Source organism: Misgurnus anguillicaudatus, chromosome 25 (assembly GCF_027580225.2).
Source record: "Misgurnus anguillicaudatus chromosome 25, ASM2758022v2, whole genome shotgun sequence".
Classification (NCBI taxonomy): Eukaryota; Metazoa; Chordata; class Actinopteri; order Cypriniformes; family Cobitidae; genus Misgurnus; species Misgurnus anguillicaudatus.
This window is the reverse complement of record NC_073361.2, coordinates 31,481,065-31,497,989: the sequence shown is the minus strand read 5'-3', so window position 1 is coordinate 31,497,989 and position 16,925 is coordinate 31,481,065. Positions and strand designations below refer to the sequence as shown.

General features: G+C 36.3%; 2 protein-coding genes across 5 annotated transcripts in view; one reads left to right on the top strand and one right to left on the bottom strand.

Moving 5' to 3' along the window:
- Window positions 1-14,562, bottom strand: part of dnah3 (dynein axonemal heavy chain 3) — a 40,134-nt gene extending 25,572 nt beyond the window's left edge. Inside the window, exons 1-8 of one of the 4 annotated variants that reach the window (XM_073864274.1) lie at window positions 14,454-14,562; window positions 4,287-4,385; window positions 3,314-3,512; window positions 3,109-3,169; window positions 2,905-3,016; window positions 2,631-2,823; window positions 702-897; window positions 497-619 (exon numbers count right to left, since the gene is read on the bottom strand). In XM_073864274.1, the coding sequence (XP_073720375.1) occupies window positions 497-619; window positions 702-897; window positions 2,631-2,823; window positions 2,905-3,016; window positions 3,109-3,169; window positions 3,314-3,512; window positions 4,287-4,385 (983 nt within the window). In that variant the 5' untranslated portion in view covers window positions 14,454-14,562. Of the gene's footprint in view, window positions 1-496; window positions 620-701; window positions 898-2,630; window positions 2,824-2,904; window positions 3,017-3,108; window positions 3,170-3,313; window positions 3,513-4,286; window positions 4,386-4,583; window positions 4,717-4,874; window positions 5,143-14,453 lie in introns of those variants that run through there. The other 3 variants (XM_073864272.1, XM_073864273.1, XM_073864275.1) reach the window with 3 other exon arrangements.
- LOC129425815 (immunoglobulin kappa light chain-like) overlaps window positions 1-16,925 on the top strand; it is a 688,217-nt gene that overhangs the window by 134,484 nt on the left and 536,808 nt on the right. The window lies entirely within an intron of this gene.

The window sequence follows — 16,925 nt, the reverse complement described above, 5'->3', positions numbered from 1 at the left end:
GTTTAAATTAAGTCTCTGTAAAATAAACTAGGATATTGTTTGTTGTTGTAGTTTGCTGTGGCAGCTCTCTGTGTTAAAAGCAGGTCTGATTGCTCTTTCTTCTCATTGTTCAAGCCATCAGGGTTTAAAAGCTTGTATTGTGTGCATGTGTCTGGGTAGTTTGAGAAGACCATGGATACAGACACAGGAACAAAGGTCACCAGGGAGAGGAGAACAAGTATACAAAAACACATCAACCGTCCAGGACTGTCAGATATACTGTATTACTGTATGTGAGAGCATTAGGTTTTTTTCTAAGCTCTCTTAACTGCAAATAACAAAGCAATAAAATTGATCTGACACATACATCATGTTCTGTCTCTAATGCTTTACCATACTGTGCACAGCATCAAATTCAGGTTTTTACACCAAGCAAGAAAAATATGCACATTTGTTTACCTTTGTAGCACATTGAGTTTTGACCCTGTTCAGAACATAGACACATAAAGAGTCTTACTTGTTAAGGAGTTCATCTCGGGCGGTTTGACACTGTGTGCGCACCAACTCTTCAAATTCTTCTGGCAGGAGAGGATGATCAACCGAGAGATTGTCCAATCGCACAAACCTCAAAGATGAGAAACTGCAAAGTAGAAGAGAGATATGAAAGTTATGGTAAAGATCATCATGTTGAATCTGATTATGGAGGGGTTGGTGATGCTGACCTGCTCATCCAGAGTTTTTGGATGTGAAGCAGCATGGGGTTCACGATATAGAGGTTCTGATTTAGCCAACTATGAGCCTGCTGGTAACTGTCAGACCAGGGAACAGGCGCATGAACGACACGGGACGAGAAGAGTTTGGGAACAGCAGAGATCGACAGACGTACTCTTTCATCTGGATCTAGCAGAATGTAATCCACTGTAATACAAGCAAAACATTTTGAGAGAAATAATTCATTTATAAGATAACCTTATGGGGCATACACACCAAACACGAATTCAATGATTTGCACGAGTAGATTACATACAAAGTTGACGTTAAGACGCGAATAGACACAAACTCACACGAAGCAGTGGGAATGACGCAAATTGGGCAGCGCGATTGTCCTGAAACAATCCCCTATTTGCTTTAAAGGTTTTTGCCCTCCTATAAGATCATTACCTTATCACACTGTGCGACATGGATCGTTTAAACTGGGGTAAGACAGGTATGTAGACTGTACGATGAGGACACGGAAGGTTCGGCGGCTGCGTCACACGTTAGCGCAACGTCACCAGCATGCACTCGTGGTAAACAAGTACTAGCGCAGGTCGTAGCAGCAAACACACTGTGCGGTGATCATGCCGAATTTCTGACACTGTCAGAAAACTATCGTAGGCTATCTTTGGATGCAAGACCGGGAAAACGGCCGTCTTTGACCCTTTCTCATTGTACGACATCGGGCCACCGATGAAGAGCCACGATCACAGAAATCACGACGATTGTTTCACGATGGCAATCTTTCATCTGGGACCGCCAATAATCGTGCAGTGTATCTCGGGCTTTAAATGCGTCTTTCGCGTGAAAAAAATTGCATGACACGAAGTGAAATCACGTGAGTAATCTAGAGTGAGAAACACGATGCTTCACATTTGGTGCGTACACAACATTATACAAAGCAACTTATGCTGCGTACACACCAAACGCGAAGCATCGCGTTCCTCCCTCTAGATTACTTGTGGGATTTAACTTCGTGTCATGCAAATTTTTTCATGCAAGTTATTTTCACTTTGCACAAAAGACGCATTTCAGGTGATTAGCGCATGTTTATGCAGCAATCACACCACCAAATTAGCGTCATTCGCATCACCCCGCACGAGTTTGTATCTATTCGCGTCTTTGTATTAACTTTGTATTTAATCTACTCATGCAAATTGTTTAATTCGCGGTTGGTGTGTACGTCCCATTATACACCGCAAAAAAATGATTTTCAAGAAAAAAAATCTTAGTATTTTTGTCTTTTTTCAGTAAAAATATCTAAAAATTCTTAAATGAAGATGCGTTTCTTAATGAGCAAAACAACCCAAGAAAATAAGTCCAGTTTTTAGACCAAAAATATCAAATTTAAGTGATTTTGTGCATAAAACAAGCAAAAAAAATCTACCAATGGGGTAAGCAAATTTTTCTTGAATTTAGTGTTTAAGAACATTTTTCAAGATTTTTTTGCTTACCCCATTGGCAGATTTTTTTTTGCTTGTTTTGTGCACAAAATCACTTAGATTTGATATTTTTGTTCTATAAACTGGAGTTATTTTCTTGGGTTGTTTTGCTCATCAGGAAAAAGCATCTTCATTTAAGAATTTTTGGATAACAAGACAAAAATACTAAGATTTTTTTATTGAAAATCATTTTTTGTAGTGTAAGAGATCAATGCAACAAAATAAACCTAGAAATAAAGTAACATTAATTAGATTACAATATTAAGCTCATTATAGTGTTGACTGTGAGCATTATTGAAGGTCAAATGTGACTTTGACCTTCAATAATCAACTTTCAACTTTGATTCTTAGATTATGAGACTTGAATCTGGATTTCAAAGAAAAATGGACGGTGATTATAAAAACTAATTTTCACAGTTTCAAAGTCTTTTTTAGATGTGTTGTGTGTCATACCGATGCTCTTGCGAAGGCTGAAATCATAGTCTCTCTGGACCTCCTCTAGAAGATGTTCCAGCATCTTCTGCATCTTTAGCACGTCTCTGTGGATATGACTGGGCACCAGCTTCAGGATGTTGGTAATTTGCTCTGGTGGTTGGGGAGCCAACATGTGTCCATGAATCCCCTCAGTGATATAGTAAACATACCTCTAATAGCAAATAATACAAGAGTTAAAATTAAGATGAATGGATGGATGGATGGAGGACAGGTTGGTAGTATTAACACTAACTCGTAACTCTTTCTCTGTAGGCTCTGCCTCCTCTCTTTGTCTGTCCTGGTGTCGTATGATTTCAAGTTGGTGCACTGGTGACAATGGAGGCCTTCTTAAAATCTCAGGCATTCTGAGGAGAATAAAAATGAACATGGGGGTCTCTGCTGTGAGTGTTAATACATTTTTTGCTTTTAAGCATCTGTATTTGTGGGTTTCTTTCACCTTTGTGTTCGTGCTGAAGGTCGCCTGAATCTCCTCCCCACACCCGGAGCATCACAGTGCACTGACGCAAAGTTAAAGTGGGACACTTTTAGGTCAGTGAGTTTATTAAGCTACACATACTGCAGAAACATCCTAAACATTTTTTGAGTATCGTAAAAGTATTTCTGACATGCCTCTGAAGTACATTACTGTAGTTTAAGGATACGAGTCTGCAGGTGACGTCTGCGATGTGACTGACGTCTGTTATGCAGATGCTCTATTTTTAAGTGTTGGGCTTTGAGCCTGTAGTTATTCCCGATTGAATCACAGGGATATCTGTGGAAGCGCAACTCTTTATAAGGAACCGCTAGAGTCCGTGAGTGACTCTGCAGGATGGGTGGATATTCACGATTACGTACAGACATCTGAAACCAAGATAAGGGAGCATTCAGAGAAATCAAACAACATAAGGCCCTCATAAGGCCTTTATTAACACCCTAACACCGTGTGGATTACTTTTGTAAAGAATGAATGGACTTTATTGGGTTTAAAAATCAGAAGCACCATTTACTACCATTATAAAGCTTGAAACCACCAGGACATCATCTACTTTACTTGAAGCATATAGGTTTGCAGACATATCTATTTCAGACATTATTCAAGCTCACTGTTTTGCCACTTTTTTAGGTAGGCTACAAATGATGTAAGACAGCTCACTTTGTCAGCTTTCTTGGTAGCGTGTATAAAATGACCCTCGAGTAGGCAAGCTCACTAAATAAGCACCTCCCTATATTTTTCTTACAAAATCGATTGCTCTCAGAAGGCCTTTATTAACCCCATAACGCCGTGTGGATTACTTTTGTGTAGGATGAATAGACTTTATTGGGTTTTAAATCGGAAGCACCATTTACTACCATTATAAAGCTTAAAACCGCCAGGACATTTTCTAATATAACTCCAATTGTGTTTGTCTTAAAATATATGCATCATATACATAAGGGTGGAGTAAATTATGTAATTTTCAATTTTGGATGAAATAAAAGCCAAGACCCAACCATGGTTTAAATTAACCTAAAAAATGTATTGGGTTAATTTTAACCCAACGACTGGGTGTGTCCATATTTGACATAACCAACACAACCTCAGATTTTTTCGTGTATGCAGTACTGTGATTTTCACATGAGACCCTAAACACAAACCTGATAAAGTTTAGAGAGCTCTCGGGGTGATGGTTGGGGACAGAGTTTGGGAAGACCCCCAAAAATGCCCGCATCAGGCGGATCTGCTTTTTTATTCATCTACGAAACACACATGAACACAAGTTCAAGGTTATTTATAAAGCAACAATGTTGACAAAGTACTTCACTCTTCTAATCAAACTTTACTTAGTTTCATCATCACTTATTTTAAAAGCTATAGTCCTGCAATCAATAATGTTACTTGAACAAGTATACAGGTTTACAGACATCTTTATTTCAGACAGTATTCAAGCTCACTGTTTTGGTACTTTCAAATGATGTGAGACAGCTCAGATTTTGTCAACTTCTTTGTAGGGTGTATATGATCCTCAAGTGGGCAAGTTTACTAAATAAGCAGCTCCATATAAAGACCAGAATAGTGTCTAGTAGTCAAATCACATCACCAGGGTTAATGATGCTCAAATAATGTTTCTCGTCAAGTTCAGTATGTAAGTTAGACAGCATGTAATTTAAACTGACTGGATCTTTTCATGCTATGTTTCGCTGATGTTTAATGTTTTATACAAAAAATATTTAAAGCTGTCTTACCTTTAACGATTCTTCATATCCAACCAAAGAAACTTTAAACAGATTTATTTACCACATTTAAGTTTTTTTTTTAGTCATGACAGGCGCAGCCGTTTGAAAATCGCGATCAACGCCTCTCGCGCGTCTGTGTGTGCCTGTCGTCAATATCAACTGTTTCTTCACATCATGGTTACACATCATCCCTAGATACACTAAATATATAAAAACAATAGTTCACTTATAAACAAAACAATATTTATATTTAAATAAGTTACTGTATAGCCATTCAAAACAACTGATATTAAAACTGTTTTATGATTAAATATTAATGTCGTTGTAATAGCAGATTTTGACCGCTCGGTATCGCTGTTTCATTGAAATGAATAGGAAAACATGCGCAACGCTGTTGCCGTTTGAAGAATGTAGTGAAATTTGTATAGATACTTACTTTGTTAAAAATACTCTTCTTGTTTATTTTATATTCACATGTTGCATAGTGCTTGTATAGTGAATAAATATGCTATGATTTTACTGATATCAAATAAAGCATTCCACCGCATCACAGAAAGGGGGGCTAGGCTGTACACAAGACAAAAATGATCAAGATCACTTGACAAATCTTTCTCATGATTTTAAAAACCTTTTGATGGTGTATGCCTAAATTATTTTATTTATGTTTGTATAGCAAATACACTTGGACAAACCTGTTATTTTCTTTTTGTTTAAAACAAATAGATGGATATATGGAAATAGATGAATAATAAAGAAAAAGCAGCCAATAATCCCAGCACAGATAAGGTTTACTGAAAAAAGGATTTTAGAGACTTTAAAAATCGAAATAACAAAAAGTCAACATCACATTTTTGCTGAGGTGACTACTTTGAAGATGTTAAAATGAAATAGTAATGATTTATGAATCATTTCTAAAGTTCCATATTTCTGATGAGTTTGCTATTATTCTAAAATGTGGAAAATATAAAAAAAATAATAATAATCCTAAACTTTAAAAAGGTATTTCTACTGTAAACAGGGAGCAATATTAATGACTCTGCACACTACACTTACTCATTTTGAACAAGAATGCCCCTAATAGCTCAACTTCACAAAACTAGTTCAGTTTACTGGAAAAAAGCAGATAATTTTGACCCACATATGGGCACTGTACCCCTGCAATTCACTTCATAATAAAAGTCTCTGCTCTTCTTGCCCTGATTTAGGTCTTAACATTGTGTATTATCTATATAAAACACACTTGTTATACTGTAGGTGTGTTTTCAGGTCACGCTATTAAACTCTTTAAATAAATCCCACTGACCTGCCAAAAAAAACAAGGCTGGACAAGAGTCATTTATCACCAGGCATCTACAGAATAATCACCTATATCGCTCTATTATTTATACAAGAGAGAGAGAGAGAGAGAGAGAGAGAGAGAGAAAGAAAGAAAGAGAGAAAGAGACAAAGAGAAGGCGGATAGATAGATGGATGGATGGATGGATGAAAATATGGATGGATGGATGGATGGATGGATGGATGGATAGAAGGATGGATGGATGTATAGGATAGATGGATAGAAGGATGGATGGATAGAAGTGTGGATGTATGATAGAAGGGTGGATTGATGAGTAGATGGAAGGCTGGATGGATGGATAGATAGATAGATGAATAGATGGATGGATCAATGGATGGATAGAAGGATAGATGGATGGAGGGATGGATGTATAGATGGATAGAAGGATGGATGGATGTATAGATGGATAGAAGGATGGATAGAAGTGTGGATGTATGATAGAAGGGTGGATTGATGAATAGATGGAAGGTTGGATGGATGGATGGATGGATAGATAGATAGATGGATAGATGGATGGATCAATGGATGGATAGAAGGATGGATGGATGAATGGATAGATGGAAGGATGGATGGAAGGATAGATAGATAGATAGATCTTCTTAGCATTTCTTCTATTTTTGGCACTTTAAGCAGCAGCTGCATTCAGCTGAAGAGGTGTACACAAAGACACAATTGATTATTGACAGATTTCTTATTCACACACTGACTAACACACACAAGGTCATCTGTAAAAGTGATCAGATACTTGTAAGTAATCCAGTACATGCAGCTCAACTAACTTCAGCGCTGTCAACATCAAATAAGCATGACTTCTGTGTTTACTCCTTCCACACAAAGACATTGGATTTCTTATAGTCTACAGTAGCTCCACAACTAGATTACAGTCTGAGACTGGACTAGATTACATAGATTACACACACACACACACCTGTCAAGACGACATTGATCGCTACCTGAACTGCACACGGCGAGACCGGGAACATTTAATGTGCAGTACATATTCTGTCAGAAACCCATAACTGCAGTTACACATGCTTGCCAGATTTCTGTACACAACCCATTAAAATACTGCAATACTGTGTGATACAGAGCTTGATAACACATCAGTTCTTGAAATAGAAATGATTATGAGTGGGAGAGTCAGAGAGAGAGAGAGAGAGAGAGAGAGAGAGAGAGAGAGAGAGAGAGAGAGAAATAGAGAGAGAGAGCAGTGTGTAATTAGATGACTAAAGACTTAATTGTCTTTCATCTATAAGGACATTTTGAACACACCGCTGTTTTAGCATGCAAATACAAAAAGACAAATTCCTCCGCTCACTCGCTCGCTTTTAATCTCTTTCAATAAAGTGAGAGAGTCAGACGCTCTTTGTTACTGTGATGCACTAATAGCTTTCATGACTTCTTAACTATTCTTTCTCAGGACAGATCCCTCCAGGACTATTCTACTTCAAACAAAATGTTTTTTGTGGGTATTTCACAGGGAGGATTTTTAATTGCTTCATTATAGAGGTACACCATCACCCCAACATCTCGAGATCCAGAAATAAAAGTAATATTATGTCATCGTTTGAAACTCTACTGACAACACTGTTAACCCATATATTGAAGTAAACATTATACTTAATAAATCTTGGTTTATTTAACTTTTAAGCTTATAAAATCCATTAAACAAAAACATTCAAGTGAAATGAACTTAAAATGATCTGTACATGTTGTAAGGAATACCCATAATCCCTTGCGTCCAAATATTTGGATTATTTATGCAATTTTTGAAAAACGCTTTGGAAAATGGAGTCAAGCTGAGTACCAAAACACAATGTAGCCAATTAACAAAAAAAGATCCAAATTCTATCATGCACCCCGCTTTTAAATATTTGTTAATAAAATGTCATAGAGGTTTAAGCTCTTATATTATTAATGTTGTTTTGTTGTAAATGATAATTTTGTGAAGTGACCATTCAGGTGATCAATGAAACCTGTTTATTGCATTTTATTGTATTTCTCTCCACATTACTGACAATTTATGTCAAAATCAGAGTTTGTGTATATTTATGTTGGGAATCAAGTTTATTCAATGACTGAATTATAGTCAGTCATTAATTTTGTGTTATAATGTCATTTATAACACTAAAAGTAACTTGGTTAACTAAATGGAGATGTTGGATAGAGCAATTGATATTGCAAATTATTTTAAGTTAAATCAACTCAAAATTTACTTTCTAAATTAACCTTCTAAGATCTGGTGTGTCTATACTTGGACATCACATTTTTTTTGTTGTTTGCACCATAATACTTAATTTTGTGTAACTGGAACCTGTTTTACACAAACATGCACAATTACACTGTTTCATGTTCAAAGAAAAATATTTGGTTATTAGCCTATATTGGTTCTTTCTTACCCCAATATGGAAACCTGAAAAAAAGACAAACCAAAGCTCAGGTCTTAGGAGGTTAAGTTGGAATTACCCCAAATTTTAAGTTCAATTTATTCTTGTTTTAGTTCACATTACTTAACTTATTATAACAACTTTCCTCCAATTTTTTAAGTAATTTCAACTTGTCCAGGTTTACAGTGTACAAAAAGTAATACACCTGTGCATATGATGTGTTTACTATTCCAATTCATATGCCATACAGTAGAAATAATGGCTAATAAGATTGCAGGAACATGTATAGCTCTCTTAATTAAGTTCTTATGATATCACAGTTGTCATATTTTACATTTATGGTTTTGTTGCTGTGATGAGGATGTTGTTGTTTAATGTTGGTCGTAATGTGTTGTAATATGTTGATGTCTGTTTGCATTTATCAGTTGTTGTTGATGAATGAAGCATCGCCACAGATCCAAAAATAATTGTTGTCATATTTCTGTCAAATGTGGCCAATCAATCAATCAATCAATCAATCAATCAATCAATCAATCAATCAATCAATAGCTCAACTGGTAGAGCATTGCGATGACAACTCAAAGGTAATGGGATCAGATATACTGATAAAATGTATAGCTTTAATGCACAGTTGCTTTGAATAAAAATTTTGTCTTAATGCATAAATGTAATGCTGTGAATCTTACTGGGTTCAAGTCCAAGACAAGCAGCATTACATCACACCTGAGTTCAGTGGAGTGAGACGGCGAGTGTGTGACAAGCACTCTGTCTGTAGTATTACACAGAGCGTGCACATGAACGAGTAACTTGATAATGACATGAAATATTAACACAATTACATTCCTTGCCCCCAACACAAACACACACATTAATATTAATGCAGCATGGCTTTCTTGTGGATTGGATGTAAACATGTATGAGTCACGTATGACACATGATCATCTCTGTGGATGCTGGCTGCTTTTCTCTGGGAGGTTTAAAACTCAGCTGTCTGTCCTCCGCAGCCGTGTAAACGCAGTGATAGACTGTAAGTGCTTTTTCGTTAATTATGACCGCATGCGTGCGTACCAGCGATGGAAAACTCATTAATGGGTCAGTTAATATTTGATGCGGGTTGTGCTGGTTTAGTTTACGGGTTGAGTGGGAGGAGAGTGAGGAAAAGGAAGCCGCCGCCGTGGTCGCCCAGTGAAAGTGAGAGAGAGGTGAAACAGAGGAGACGAGCGGTTACATTAAGAAAGAAATGGAAAAAGTTCACCATAGCCAGATAACTCAACAATGTGTGTGTGTGTTTGTGTGTGTGTGTGTGTGTGTGTGTGTGTGTGTGTGTGTGTGTGTGTGTGTGTGTGTGTGTGTGTGTGTGTGTGTGTGTGTGTGTGGATTGTGTACAACGTTTTTTTCACAAAATAGTTTTGCTCAACCAGGGGGACCCTCAATAAACTTTCAAGGGGGCCTCAAGATGACCTAAAATTATAAAGACAAAATAAACATTTAAATAACATTTAAACATTTTCTATCCCAAATTAAAGTTTTACCCCTTAAATACATTCACATGTCCATTCAGTCAGAGGTCTTTAGAGTCAGTAACACTAATAGAAAACCAAAGGGTCTCCTTACACAAAGCGTGACCTCTGCAGCTGGACTCGTCCCCATTCAACCCAAAATTCAAGAAACTCTCAGCTCTTGACCTTGTACACACACACACACACACACACACACACACACACACACACACACACACACACACACACACACACACACACACACACACACACACTTTAAGAGCTGTCAAGAGTGTAAAACAGTACACTAAATAAAAAAGAGATAGACGGAGAGAGATAAAGGTCTTTAAAAGCTCGCAGCGCTCCTGTTTTCCTCTCGGGAATGACAATCCTAATGCTCAATGACAGGCACTATTTCTGTGAAGAAATGACACAAGCACTGAATGAGACGTCCAGTCGTCTGATGCTGAGTTCCAGTGACTCCTGTAAAAGACAGAAAAATACATGAAATAAGAAAGTTATGTAATGGCAGACTGTAGGAACTGAACTGCCTAATAAAGTTACAGAACTGTTAAATCAGATGTAACAAAATATTTTAAGACCAAATGTCAAAATTTAAGGAACATTCAGGCCCCCTGGACCCTATACTTTGAAATAGCGGTTGTCCTTTCTTGCACAACTTTTTGTAGGAACACTTTCAGATAAAAAAGGAAAATAAGAAGGTATGTTGTCACTGGGGCATACCATTTTAAAAAGTACACCTAAAAAGTGCATATTTCTTAAAAGGTACCGTCTTAGTAACAACTTTTGTACCTTTTTTTGAGTACTAACTACTGCATACTGGGAACACTGCACAAGATTTTTCATTTTGGAGATGCTCTAACCCTGTCGTCGATGTCATCAGTGATATTCACTTTACTCATCAATGATTTTAACATTGTGGCTGATCAGTGTGTATGCTAGACCCCCAAATATGACAAACCTTTACAAATTTCAAGTGCAAATAAAATGTATTTGTACTGCAGCAACTTTGGCAATAAGTCAAACTTTAGCAACTTTACAAGAAGTACTGCCTTACAAACTCCAATAATGAAATAAACGGACTGAAATTAGGAAAACAAAACTAGACAGATACAAAGCGAACATAAACAAATCTGTAATACAAAAAACTAGAGGCAAATGCATAATAAATCCATTTGACATTTTTTTCTTTGTCTTTTCTCTGAAATTTTCTTGGGATCCTCTAGAAACTCATGGAGCTCTCTTACGTCCCCGAAGCCCAGTTGAAAAGTCCTGTGCTAGTGTACACAAAATAAAAAAAACTCCTAGCAGATGAAGACATTTACAGGTCAAAAAATAAAAAAACAATAAATAAAACATTAACATTAAGTAACAAAAAGTATTATTTTATAAAATTTTCATTTGTAACAAACAATCTGTTTGCTTTAAGAATGACTTTTTGTCCTGAAGAATGTATACAATTTTATGTTATATATCTTAACTTATTATTTAAAATTCATTAGTGCTTTATCAATTTTTTTTATCTTTTATCTTATATTTCTGCTTTTAAAGGTGGGGTTCAATGGTATTTCAAGCATTCTGACTTATTAACACAGTTATAGAGTAGTTTCCTCATGCTAAACGTAGGCAAAGTGTCAAAAAAGCCATTGGGCGTGTTACAGAGTATTTCTGTGCCGAATGCACTTCGCCAGGGTTCGTACAATTACAGGTCCAGCTGACATTTCAGGGGTTTTTATATGTATCACTTCTTTTTATGGGCACTTACCCCGGAAAACCCCGCCCACCCATCAATCAGCGGGAGAGACGCTAGAACTTACAAACATCACATCACGCGACAGCTTTGTTAAATTGGCACAAAAGATGAAGTGTGTTTTTGGATGTAAGGAGAAGAAAGTCAGCCTTATGGAAACGGATATAGTTTATTATCCGGGGTAGCAGCGGAGTTTTGCATGTGTGTTTGTTTTACGCTGGATTTCATTAAAAAGTCCCAACCGGGTCATGAGTTGCATGCGGTAAGTAAGACTTCTGTGTTATGTTGAAATAGGCACGTACATATTATATAAATGACACGAACATGTAGTGAATCATAAGTTAAAACAGTGTTGTATTAAGTGTTGCATGACTCGTACTCGCTCCTCCCGCGGTAGTAACTCCTCCTTCTTCATTTTTTTCATACATTACCGGAAAGAATCAGTAAAGCTAATCTTTCTTTTATAAATCTGATTAAACTAAAGACTCTTCAGAGATATAAAGGATGTAATACTTCTCTATAGGTACTCCAGATTAAAATCAGAAATGCAGAAACAGCGTCTGTTATGTGAGCTTTAAACCCTTTAGTACACACAAAGTGTGTGGCTGTTTCAAACAAAAAAAGAAACAATTTACTGTAACACCAAGTTATCATCATGACATCACAAATGCTTTTAATAGTTTTTGTTAACCCACAACATTCAAAAGGCAATATAATCAAATATTGTGTCATCAGTATTTGTACATTGTATACTATTGTGAGCATCAGGTGTGTAGCAGCTGTCATTGACTCCCCTGATGAAGGCGGTTCAGACGTCTAACTATAGAGATAATGATGATGATGATGATGATGATGATGATGATGAGAACAGTTTGTGACACATCACAGATTTTCAGATGTGAGTTATGAAGTAATAAAACGCAACAAACCGTACGCACATTATGCAATCGTGAAAATGTAAAACTAATTTTATGTGTTCATGCTAAATGCTGTGGTTAAAGATAAATCAGATGCATCATACAGATATAAACTATTACAATTATTAAACTGGAAAGGCCAACAGTGTCATAAAACCAAACTTCTGTTGTGACAGGAGAAATTGAGATGGTCTGACAGTAAAGGTGATTTCTGACAGTCTCATCATCTCCAGACTTTCAGATTTATACTTTATGACACATGTAAAGGTCTAAGAGAAGGGTCAGTGTGTGTGTGTGTGTGTGTGTGTGTGTGTGTGTGTGTGTGTGTGTGTGTGTGTGTGTGTGTGTGTGTGTGTGTGTGTGTGTGTGTGTGTGTGTGTGTGTGTGTGTGTGTGTGTGTGTGTGTGTGTGTGTGTCAGAGTCTGTTTTGTTTATTTGCGTTGTGTGTTGACAATGTCCTGCAAGACACTAAACAGTTATCTGGTGGTAAATGTGTTTGTGTACACATACAGAGAGACAAAAGTTGGAACGCCTTTTAAAATTGTACTATTGTGATACCAGGGTACAGTGATAGTAGGGGAGAGCGGGGCACCAAGTAATGCTTTTTGGCTTTGGATCATTAAAAAAATATTTTGTAGTTACATTAATCTTTTTTAACACAATCAACATACACATAAACCAACACTTACAGTTTGTTTGTGAGTCCTATGGTTATCATACTTTTATACCGACAGTGTGACAGGAGTGCAAACGTTACCCCATAGGTGGGGTTCAATGTAACGAACAGAGAGTTTGTTGTAACACCCACTAGACATTTAGTTTAAACACAAATAATTCAATAAAATTCTATCTATATACTAAAGGTGGATATTGTTTTTATATAATAGATAGATACACATTTTTCCATTCATGATTCTTCATCTAATCATCCTTGTATTATGCAGCAATGCATATAAATAGCGTTTTTAAAAGAGATGTACATTTAAGACAAAAAAATAACAATAGTGAGTTATTTTCCCTGATATAATATATTAACAGTTATCATTTTAGATGAATAGTATTTACATTGTTTTCATTATCATTGTATACCTAAGGCTTCATTGTAACACTGTGAGACAACTAACCCCGCTGTGTAAAAATGTTTTCAATCTCAGCTATCAGTTACTAGGAGTTGCTCACATGTGTCTAAATGCTGTTATGTTTTAGGTAACAAGACAGTGATTAAAATAATATACGGTTGGATTTGGTGCCTTACACACCCAACTCAGTAATTGAAAAAAAACATAAGATGAAGAAATTTACTTCTATGCCTCCAAAACACTCGAATATCTTAACCAAAACACATCAAAACTTTTCACAAATTTACAGAAGATCTTCTGACAGTAAGAGAAAATACCAAAAGCACAGCCCTGTATAAATGTAAAGTAGCCGTTAGTTTGAGACCCTCTCACCCCTATGGTACACTACGTTATAAACTGGTACATGCTGTATATGATATTTATAAAAGTTATGCGCTCTGTCCTGGATTTAAAGATATTCTCTCTTCTTCTCTTGCTTTCTTGATCTTAGCTGACCACAGTCTATTTCTGAAATAACCCTAATAACTTACACACACACGCGTACGCACATGCGCGCGCACACACACACCACACATTGTCTTCATGCTTCACAGACTCACCCAAAATATCCCAGTGCACCTGAAAACCTCTGGAAACCTTCATGTGTCCTGATGTGTCCTGTTCCTGTGACCCATCTGTCCTCCAACTACAGCGCTGTTGAGCTGATAAAACCAAGAGCTGATAACAGAAACACACACACAACTTTCATTAGCAATATAAGTGAATAACATGCACATGAAACGGATTTAATACTTAAATAATGATATACTTTACATAAAACATACTGTGTGTGTACATGTGACACCTGGGCATCAGCTGTGGACATGTACTGATGTACTGAGAGAGGCAGGTGTGTGTTTGTGTGTCCAGGTTGTATTTCTGGACGATCTAAAAACAGCCTCATCACCACAACCACCGCTACAGTTGCGTAAAACAGCAAAAATGTGTTTAAGAAAAGTATGTAAATGTTCTTATTTGTTGATTTGTGCTTGTCTGTGCAAATATTTTTCTGTTTTCTGATCAGTTATTTCTGGCTGAGGAGTAAAAAAGTAAATCTTACAAAGAAATGATGGGGTCTTATGGGGCGGTCACAGCATGCAAATATTTTTCGGACATTGCTGCGAATATGTATGTGGAGCGCTTCGTCTATATTTGCTTTTCAGTATAGACCGTTTCAGCAGTAACAACATAAACAAGCGGCTGTCGCGGTCCGCACGTAACTTCCGGTAAACTCCGCTAAGAATAAATAACAACAAAGTTCTTTAAACGTAGTTTATTTATATAACAAGCAAAAAAACAACACATAGATTAGGAAACCAAAACATTTGTTATTTTCGACGAGGCATTTATTCAAGAGATCAGTTTAGCAACTAGTCAGACCATTAAAAATACGAAACCGGAAGTAAGGTTCGGATCCAGACGTGTATCACGTGCGTCCCATGAAACCGTCTATAGAAAGGTCATGCCGTGACGTTCTTGTTTTCACGACGACTTCGCACAGGTGATCAAGCACCTCACGTGACTGTACAGAGTTCCTCCCCCAGATAATCGTCAGTCTTTATTGATCGATGATTGGTTTATGTATAGCAAAGGCGGGACTTCAGCAGCCAGAGCAGCCATATTGATAGTTGCATTTTCCCCTATTCCCATAAGAAAAATTTAAATATATGCTAAATTATTTTTTTAGAAAGTAAATTTAATTAAATATATTTTTGAATTTGAAAATATATTTAGTTTTAACCTTCATATATTAACATATATTTCAAAATGTATTTCCAGCCTAATCTCACGAGAATTCGTTTATGAGTTGGCTAATGAATTCATATGAAGTTAATCATGCAAAAACGCACGATTCTCATTAAAAAACCAAACCCTAACTCGCACCTAACCCCAACGTCACAGAGGTCAAGGCAAATCGTACAAAAAAAAAACGTATGAATGTGGTCGCATGAGTTAATACGAATTAGCCAACTCTTCACAAATTCTCGTGAGATAGCATTGGTATTTTAGGGTCAACAAATACATTTCTAATTTTATATCCCATATGGCAAAAATATTTTTATCTTGCCAAAATTGTTTGTGTAAAATGTATAAAGTATAAATATAAAATGTATAAAAAAATAAAATCATAAGTATATATTTGCAGTTAAAAATATATTTCATTTATTTTAAAGTATACCAATACCAAAAAAATGCCCAAAAAATACATTTTTGTAAACATATTTTAAAATATATTTCAGTACATACAGTATATTTTTTGGCCCTTTTATATATTTTGAAATATATTTAGAATTATCTTTGAAAATATATTTTTTTGCTGTATGGGTTCATATAGCAGTGTTTGATCTTGTTAAATACAATATTTTTGCTACAACAAAACTAAAGGTAAAAACCTAAAAGTTTTTGCGAAAAATGCATTATGCAAGCCTTAAATTACAGTTTCAATGAAAAATATAACATCACAAGAATTAAAAACATACAACAATATTGTATTGTCCAATTTAAATACAATGGTTTTTCACATTACAGTAACTTAGCGGTGGAGCAGGCAGATACTGTATGTGCTTTATCTGGGCTCCAGTGTTTTATTTAGGTAAGATGATCTAACATAAATCATTTGTGCTCACATACACACACAGGTGTAACCTTATAAAGTCTTTTATAACTATATATCTAATTGATATTTTCTCTTTTAAAGATGTGGATGGTGGGGTTAATTCACTAATGGTTCTTGGATATCTGTTACTTGTTATCTAAATGCTATTGTGTTTTATTGGCTGCAGTCTGATATGATGGCTGACACACACGTAGGGTCGATGATGGGAATGTCACCCCTGCGAGGGATCAACCGAGCACCCGACACCCCACCATCACACCCCACACGGGGCCAAACTGACACACACTACACCTTCTCTGAGGTTTAATATGGAAAGGTATAATGTGACCCTGGATAAACTTTACAGCATAACCAGACCGAACTATCATAGGAGTATTTGTTTACACACAAGATTTTATCTGAAGCTCTGCAACCA